This window comes from Porites lutea, chromosome 2 (genome assembly GCF_958299795.1).
Source record: "Porites lutea chromosome 2, jaPorLute2.1, whole genome shotgun sequence".
NCBI lineage: Eukaryota > Metazoa > Cnidaria > Anthozoa > Scleractinia > Poritidae > Porites > Porites lutea.
Genome location: NC_133202.1, coordinates 22,301,642 through 22,311,057, shown reverse-complemented (window position 1 = coordinate 22,311,057; position 9,416 = coordinate 22,301,642). Strand labels below are relative to the sequence as shown.

The window sequence follows — 9,416 nt, the reverse complement described above, 5'->3', positions numbered from 1 at the left end:
AAGGAAAAGGCCTTCAGAAATTAGAAGAATAAACTACAAGAAGCACAGCTGTAAGTCACTACACAATTACCATTTGTCTTATATTTCAGGTGTTCACAGTTTCTTAGTTTGACAATAACTATTGATATACTAAATGCACAACATGGCAAATTTTAACAAGTCATTTCAAGGTACATGCAACGTTGGGGAAAATGTGAAATTCATTTGCAGCCTTGCTTTGTATTGGGAAAGGTACCCCCTTCTGTTGTGTGATTGTCATTCAGTTAAAATATATTAAGAAGTGCTTTAAATCTCGATGTTTGCTGTATGTACGATACTATTCAGAGTATGCGAATAACTGCTAGTGACATCATGGAATTACACATATCGGTTGTTGTTAGAAAATCAGCATGCCATTCATTCTCTTCCAAAAATTACATATGTCTGGACCTCTTTGGAAAGAGCCTTCTGTGGTTCCATTGTCATAAATAACCATAAGACCTTGGGTTTTCAGCTTTTTTAATTTTAGCTTCAGACAAAATTGACCACTCCAGAAATACCATAACATACCATAATGCTCTTTGTTTGTCACTCCAAAATTTTGCATAAGCATTGTCTTCAGTTTCTCTTGGGAGTTAAAATGGCCCCAAGAGAAACTGAAAACAATGCTTATGCAAAATTTGGGGTGACAAACAAGGAGCATTATGGTATGTTATGGTATTTTCTGGAGTGATCAATACCAGTAAATGTTTTTTGCAAGAATGTCACCCTAAAAATTAGGCAATTTGGTTTCTCCTGTAGTTCAGAAACATAGTGACAAACATTTTCTTTTTGTTTGTTCACCATTTTCCAGACATAACATGTGCAAAACCAAAAAGCAGCAACAGACCTCCCTCCCCTTCTCCCCAGGGGAGTAGAGGCCCACCCCCTCTCTCTCTCCCAGACAATGTTGTTTTGCGGTGATTATATTGGATGAGTTTTTTGGAAGTGCGATTGCAGGTGATGTGGTTGATCAAACCAGAGCTTTAGTTTGAGTTAGGCTTCACTTTAGAAACCTGCATATATTCTACAACATTGATCGCAGGAGGGAGGGAAGGCATACTGCGGCTAGCTATTGACCAGGACAGTGAAAAAAAGGGATACGTACAAAAGTTGATAAGTTGCGTAGCGTGCAGCACAGAGCCAATTAAAATTTATCAGGCCACGATAAAGAACTGTGCTATGAGAAAATGTCAGCAGTTTTTAATGTTGTCTGGCAGGAGCCCATAACCCGGAGAGAACGACTTTGTCACAGAGTTTTCACAAATCGGTTTATTTTTAGATACATTTTAGAGCAGTTTTTTCCACGAAACTGGAAGCTCCATCCGTCTATAAGCACATTCGAAGTGTATATGATGAACAATGAGACCAAAACGTCATCATAGTCTGTAGGAGTCTTGAAGGTTTTGATGGCTGATCAGTGTGGGACTTAAACTGAGATATTCTAAATTCGCGCTAAAATTTTTCTAAAAATAAACTGAGTAAAAACGCTGTGACACGAGTACATAAAAGGTAGTTGCTCCTGGTTATGGACTCTTGTGTCTGGTCATTTTAGTAGAGAAAAGATATGAAGCAATTTCAAAGCGGCTTTGAGCCGCACGGTAGCCATAGTCATGATAATTTAACGCCCGTTAGTAACGTCTGCGAAACAGCGAAAGTGTTTCACATCCGCCACCACGACGTATTTGACAAATTAGATCAAAGGAGCTGGATTCCATTTCAATCAGTGCGCCAGTGAGCCGCAAAGTCGACCCGAACGCGGTCACTTTATTTTCCGACGCATTAATTACGATCTGAATAATTCTTCATATCATACTGAGCACCATTCAAATTTCACTATCCTACCTATTTTGCCAACGAACACATCTGCGCATGTCAAGATGAACACTGTGATCCAAACTTTGATCGATATCTTTCTTTGATTTATGTGGGGTCCACGTGTGGACCATCAAAAATTGCAAAGCCGACTGTATTTCAAGTCGTCCTGCGGGGTATTGGGAAAAGTTTTCAATCAGCAATAACCGCGCCTCGGATAAACCTCACTGACTACGGTAATGCCACTGCGCAAAGCTAACTTTAGCAGTGTTCAAAGAACCGTTTTTTGGCGGCTGGTGACACAATCATTGTGGTTACCGATTTGTTTACCCCTATTATTAAACAGGCGCAGAAGCATCCCTAAGTCTTGATCTTTAAGATCTCTTCAGAATAACGCCAGTACAGCTGTTTTTATTTTTTAACTTACATTCCAATGACAATTGAAACGCACCTATAGTCTGCGAATGTCGAAGCTTTGATTGGAATCTTCCTTTATTTTTGTAGAAGCATCCCTTAGTCTGGATCTTTAAAGTCAGAATAACGCCGGTACAGCTGTTTTTATTACATTCCAATGACCAATACCATAAATGAAAGAGACTTTTCATGTGCGGTTTCAACATTTTTCATGAGAAAAAAAAATTCTTAAGACAAAGGCCTCAGGGGCACCCAACGATGATTTCCTCCTAAATACCCTGAAAACACTTTTTAGGCCATCCAGAGTACTTTTAGATCTCTAGAAATGCATTCTCAGCGGCGAGTTGTATCTGTTCGGTCATCCTAGGGCAACCTAAGACTTTTCGAAATTATTAGGGCTTCAGTATTACTTTCCAGAAAATTGTAGATGTAATTTAACGTCTTACGAAAGTGACAATTTTTCTAATTTCTCTTCATCGCATTTTTGAAGCCCAAAATTTTAGGTTTCCTTTTTCTACGAAAAATAGCCAAACCTGGGGAGTGAAACGTGAACGGAAATTAAACTTCAGAAAATCGTAGGAAATTTGTTAGGAGAGCTTCGCAAACTGTACACGAATGGAACAGTCACCTAGAAATTTTAGCCGTCCTCAAGTAATAGAAAATTTTAGGCAATATTTGCTTCTCCGAACAGATATTTTGCAGAAAACAGTCATTGGGTGCCCCTGAATCATCACCCAAAGCAATTTGCTTTGATTAACATACGCAGATGTTATAGAACAAAAATTGGTATATAGATTAACGTGGTTTGAGTTTACCGAGGTAACATGTGGATACACATGACGCTGTCAATTCTTAAGTTAATTTTGTCCACTTTACGACTCCCTTCGCGTTATTGCGGTATAATAATCGCCGTCGATGATGGCAGTATTTCATGTTATGTTGAAAACTTATACGTACAGTTTAGCTGAAACTTCAACTGGTAGAGTACTAAGAGAGAATAAGCTAGCTCATCAAATCTCTTTTTAGTACTGATAATTTAACGAAGGTACAAAGCATTTTTTAATCTTGACCTTAGATTCTATTTTACAGTTCAGCTGTATCCCATTGTTCGATTACATGTCAGGAATAGAACATATCTTTTTGAGAAATTTCATTCCTAAATCTAGCCCGACAAACCAGTTCAATCGACCTTAAGTTTATCTCAACAGCACGAAAAAAAGGAATAGTTTGGGCGATTTCATGTTGTTGTCAAATGAAGAAACCTGATTGGCTCTCTCGCCTTGGTTATCGAAATAACCTAGCTATTTACCACGTTTAATGTCATGTGCGGTTTCTTTCCTCTTTTTGACGCAACCATATAGATATTTCCAAGAGAGAATGATCATTCTCTCTTGATATTTCCCGTGGAAAATTTTTCTCGGGAAAGTACGGTCATACGCACCACGCCACTTTACCGCGGTTAAGGGGTCATTTACCACGTTAAAAGCGTCCCGTGTAACCACACCTATAGTCTGCGAATGTTGAAGCTTTGGGACCTTCCTTTATTTTTGTAGGGTCCACATGTGGACCATCAAAAATTGCAAAGCCGACTGTATTTCAAGTCTTCTTGCGGGGTATTGGGAAAAGTTTTCAATCAGCAATAACCGCGCCTCGGATGAACCTCACTGGCTACGGTAATGCCACTGCGCAAAGCTAACTGTAACAGGATTCAAAGGAAACATTTGTGGCAGCTAAGCACACATTCACTGTGGTATGCGATTTATTTTGCCGTAACCTTTAGGTGACTCCGTTGTTTGGCACTGCGCGCGCATTGCCTACTGTACATAACATCACGACATCAAAGGTACCGGCGATTTTCGTCAGCCCCTTAAGAGGTTAAAAGGTTTTTATTGAATAATAAATAATAATAAAATAATAATAATAATAATAATAATAATAATAGTAATAATAATGAAGTTATGAATATATGAATATCATATATGAGAAGTGGGGTGAAGAATTATACGAAAGAAGATCATCGCAGTTACAGACGCAACTTTTGCAGTTCCGAAAAGTAAGCCTGAAACTGCTGCGATGATCTTCTTTCTTATACATTCTTCACCCCGCAGTTCTCATATAAGATTTTCTTAAATCATACCTTCATTATCATTCTTCCACGGGTTTAATACGAACCAATTCAACGGCCTGCTCCCAGTTGGCTTGTTAGCTTAATGGCTGAGCGCTGCACCGGTATCGCAGAGGTGAAGGGTTCGAATCCCGTACAAGCCTGAATTTTTTTTTTTGAAGGCTTTGTTTTCAGCGCAACTGCAAAAGTTGCGTCTATAGCTGCGATGATCTTCTTTTATATAATAATAATATTTTTATTATTATCAATAGGTCTTATCATGTTTAAGCAAAAACACATGCTAAAAACTGAGAACACTTGCAGTTAAAAGCAAAAGCATCTTCCAAGACGTCATATATGTTAATTGGATTGTCACATCGATTGTATGGTGGGAAAATTTTAATAACCCTGAGTAACCCTTAGTAATAAACAGGGTCGAGGTTTCAGTAATATTAATTTTATAGATTTTACTGGATGAGTCAATTTTTGATGGTTTTCCAGTTTCAAAAATTTTGTGTGCAAGTTTGTTAAAAAACACTATTAAAACATAACGTGGACAAGCATTACGAAAATAAGAGCGGTGACCCCATCTTTTCATAATATTTAATTTTTTTTAAAAGTGTCCCAATGACATGGCGATCAATTGCGCTAAATTTGAAAAATTTCTGAAGAGAAAATCCTTTTCAAAAGAATTAACTTAAGCAGGCCGAAAAGCATCGCTTGGCTTACCAAGTCGAATATGTGTTCAGTATTAGAAAGTTTTAGATCCCAGTTTACCGCGAACCTCTCACCGCTGGAGGTTTCGCGTCACGTTTGAGGTTTACCTGAAAGCTTTTAGCGTATAATTCTTGTTTTATCCCACGTAATTAAACAAAAATCTTGTGGAGCAAGTATTTATCCATTAACAGAGGCACAAATTCGGGCGAAATGCTAAATTTGATAAATCCTATTCGATCTTGAAAACAAGTGCCATTCATGGCTCCTGATTCAAAATGGCGGCCGTAATCTAATCCACCGCAAAGAGGGGGGAGGTACACAATAGGGAGGAGAGAGAAATGGCCTGAAAAGGTAAGGAGGAGGGAGAAATCGGGACGAAAATGTAGGGAGGAGGGAGAAAATGAAATGTTGTGGGAGTAGGGAGATATCGATGAGAAGGTAATTTTAAGGCTTTTTTTAACTTGCGTGAAGACAAGGGATGGAGGGATGGAAAAATTGACATACACTGCAATCCCCTTGGGTCACCTTTGACTCCCTTGGTCGGACTTAACCGAGAAAGCATGGAATCAAACTTGACACATCTCAGGTTACCAGATTTAAAAATTGGCGACGGTCAACACACGACCCATGCACTTGGTCGTTATCTGACCTTCAGAGCTTTGCCCTAACAAATAGTTCCTCAGTGTATTTCCCTTGCGATATGATATGAGGGGAGGCTCCTTAAAGATTTCTATTAGCCATTGTTGGTTTGGTATAAGGTGGAATTTCCCCATTAGTATTTTCGTTAGGCTAGGTTACACCGGGTGGTATTGACTCTGTGTAATGAAAGGTAGTTTTTTTTATGGGCGGATTTGTTTCTCTGTTTAAGGAGCTGTTCTCTTGTCGGCGAATTTTACCTCAGAGGGGTACTTTCTCACAATAGCGGCGGGGTAGCCTCTTTCTGTCAGGCTATTTTCGAAATTTTTGGATATTTTTCTCAAAGGTGGTTTGAGAGGAATAGGTCCTTAGAAGCCGGAGCACTTCTCCTTTAATGAAGCCTTTCTTCACACCTGATGGATGACACGAGTAGAATTTTGTGTACTGAAAAGTTTCTGTGGGTTTGTAATGTGTTTGCAAAACCAACAGCTATGTAACCAAATGTTGTATATATAATCAGTTCTCTGTAGTTTTAATTCTTCACTCCATTAAAGCATATTTCTTCACATGTTCATATCTTAGAATTCTGTACTCTGTTCTACACTTAAAGGATTCATCGACATCAATTCGCGTAAAAATTCGATGATCTAAACTCAATCTACACACTTGATCAGCTCCACGACTCCGAACGACTACACAGTTCTAAGACTCTTGCAAAAAGCTCAGTTTTCAGATCACGTGACGAGTTTTCCCGCCACAATGACGCAATAATTTCTAACACACTCCCCGCCTTGATTGACACAGGTCAATCAACAACGAAACGAATAAAATAACAAATGAAAGAAAAAGAGTTTGCTGTTCTTTGACTTAATGTTAATGTTCACTAACATGTTCCTGTTCAGCATTTCCCACGAAGGTAATAGGGAAATTAGTGTTTCTGTTCTCCATTGTGCATGAATTGTTCATGGCACTTGAGGATCATCAATCTCGTAAAGCAATGTTCTCTTGGCAGAAGCACAGGAAATTTGGTATCATAGGGTAACGACGACCGACCTATTCTTCCTTGACATCTGACTACACCTTCACTGTCCTGATAAAGTCCCAGAGTAGACCTCATTTGCTGGTACTTGTCACTGTTCAGGATACCCTTTTGAACGTGTTTAATCCACTTCTTCTCAGCTTGCTTGTACACTTGCAAGGATTCTTCTTGGTCAGTTCATCCGTCCCTTCTTCTTTTCAATTTCTTGACAAATAGCAACACAAGTGAAGTAACTCTTATGAGCTTCGTAAGGGAACTGTAGGATTCAGGATTGATGATACTCTCCAGATTTGCTTCTTGTTTTTCGGTACACGTGTTCAATAAGCTGGAGACTGTAGGTTTGGCTGATTTCAGTTCGCACAACTCTTCCTTGGCTTGTACATTTACAGGCTGGACTGGCCAGTAGGCGCTGTTCTTAGACAGGAATTCTGGACCATGTAACCACAAACTACTTTCTTTAAGTGCAGTGGCCTTAATTCCTCTTGATGTAATGTCAGCCGGGTTTTCTGACGTAGGACAGTACCTCCATTGCTCAGGCGGTGCATTTCGTCTGATTTCGCTCACGCGATTCTCCACAAATTGCTTGTATTCCTTATCAGTGTTCCTAATCCACCACAAACAAATCATAGAATCCGTCCAGTTGACTACGTCATCAACTCTCACAACGTTTTCTAAAGCTTTACTCACACTCTTCACCAATCTTGACGCAGTAAGGTTAGACAACAGTTCTAGACGCGGTATGGTTTGCTTGTCCAACGGAGCTACTCGGGTTTTTGACGCCACAATCTCACATTCTACTCTTGACTCATATTCTACTCTCATGTAAACAACGGCTCCGTACGCCTTTTCCGACGCATCTGCAAAACAATGAAGTTGGAGCGATTTAACTTCATTCCCACCGAGACCCTTAGTATAACACCTTTTAAAACTCACTCTTCCAGCTAGTCTTAGGTCTGACAAAGTTGACAACCACTCTTGGTTGAGTTCGGTATCCACTAACTCGTCCCAGTCCCTTTGTGCCTTGCACAGTTTTTGAAACATAATCTTGAAGGGTAGAATAACTGGGAGATATTAACCCCACGGGATCAAAGAATCTCGTAGCAGTACTGAGAATCAGTCTTCTTGTAGCTGGCTGAACGTCCACACCCTCCAATATCTTAGTCAAGTCATAGATCAGTTCATCTTGGTTAGGGTTCCAAAGCATTCCCAAGACCTTCTGCTCTTTCTCAGTACCTTGCTTAAAAACTGACTTTGAGAAGCTCTCATCTTCCTCTTGAACACATTCTTTACTGTTTATAGCAAAGTCTCCACTGAAGGCTGAATCTTGTTTCAGTGATTGCAAAAGACTTGCTGAGTTACTGTTCCACTTCCTCATATTGAACCCTCCTGATTTGAGACAGAGTTTTATCTCCTTTGACAAAGAAAGGGCATTGTTCACATCCTTGGCCCCAGAAACGAAGTCATCTACGTACAAAGACTTCAAAAGCTCAAGTGCAAATGCATTGTCATTCAGCATATATGTATTAACATGGTGTCTGATGGTAGCATTGAGAATGAAGGGGCTAGCATTTACTCCAAATACAACTCTTGTAAAGCGAAGTAACTTAATCTCAGGTGATTCCTTATTGACATCATCTACCCATAGAAAGCGTAAAAAGTCTCTGTGTCCTGGATCAATCTCAATATTCAAAAATGCTTTCTCAATATCAGCAGTTACAGTAACTTCATGAACTCTAAATCTCAGCAAAATGTCCAGTAGAAGAGGATTTAATGAAGGTCCGACATGCAGACAGTCATTTAAGCTTGGTCCAAACACCTTGGATGAGGCATCGTATACAACTCTCACCTTTGTTGTATCTCTGTCAAGTCTCACAACTCCCCTGTGTGGGAGATAGTGCACATTTCCAGGTTCTAGGACTTGATCTTGCCGCACTTCTTCAACTACTCCACTTTCTAATTGCTCCTTAATCACTTGATGATATTGTTCCAGTATTTCTGGTTGGGTCTTAAGCTTCTTAATCACAGTTGCCAACCTTCGTGAAGCATTTGTATAATTATCTGACAGCATAGGGTGATTATCCTTGAATGGTAGCTTGACTTGGTATCTTTCACCAGTAAATTTTATCTCATTAGAAAACTTGTCATGAACTGAAGTTTCATTGTCCCTTATGCCTAAGGTTTCCAAGTCCCAAAATTTCTGCAAATCATCTTGCACATGGCTGATGTCAGCTGACTCAATTTTCAAAACATGTGTAGCACTTAGGTTAACTGTGCATGACTCTGTCAATGCTGGAACTGCAGCTGGTCCCGACAGTACCCATCCCAACTTGGTCTCAAGAGCCACCGGTCCAGAAGGATCTCCCTTGATTATTCCTCTAGTAAAGAAAGACCAGTAGTGATCTGCTCCTATTAGTAAGTCAACACTAACCGTTCCATTAACAGCTCCACATGCAAGCTGTAGCCCTTGAAGGTATGGATAACATTCTACTGCACTTTGAATTTCTTGGTTCGATACTGGACTGCATATTACTGGTACAACGTAAGCAGTGACGTACACACTCATTGCATCTATTGTTCTGATGCACAATTGCACAATGTCACATTCCTTTACAGATGCTGAATTGTCACCAAATGTTTTGATTAGCAAGGTTTCCTTACCAACAGTAGGTAATT

At 39.6% G+C, this 9,416-nt stretch overlaps 1 protein-coding gene and 2 non-coding genes across 3 annotated transcripts in view; all 3 read right to left on the bottom strand.

Annotated features, from left to right (window-relative positions):
• Positions 1-1,951: 1,951 nt before the first annotated feature.
• Positions 1,952-2,090, bottom strand: LOC140929184 (U4 spliceosomal RNA). The gene has a single exon (XR_012164702.1). It is a non-coding gene; the product is annotated as a U4 spliceosomal RNA (small nuclear RNA).
• A 1,712-nt stretch (positions 2,091-3,802) lies between these two features.
• Positions 3,803-3,941, bottom strand: LOC140929191 (U4 spliceosomal RNA). Its single transcript, XR_012164709.1, has one exon. It is a non-coding gene; the product is annotated as a U4 spliceosomal RNA (small nuclear RNA).
• Positions 3,942-6,920: 2,979 nt separating this feature from the next.
• LOC140925836 (uncharacterized) overlaps positions 6,921-9,416 on the bottom strand; it is a 3,862-nt gene continuing 1,366 nt past the window's right edge. Inside the window, exons 1-2 of the mRNA XM_073375689.1 lie at positions 7,677-9,416; positions 6,921-7,600 (exon numbers count right to left, since the gene is read on the bottom strand). The exon at positions 7,677-9,416 is cut by the window's right edge and continues 1,366 nt beyond it. Coding sequence (XP_073231790.1) covers positions 6,921-7,600; positions 7,677-9,416 — 2,420 coding nt within the window. The remainder of the gene's footprint in view (positions 7,601-7,676) is intronic.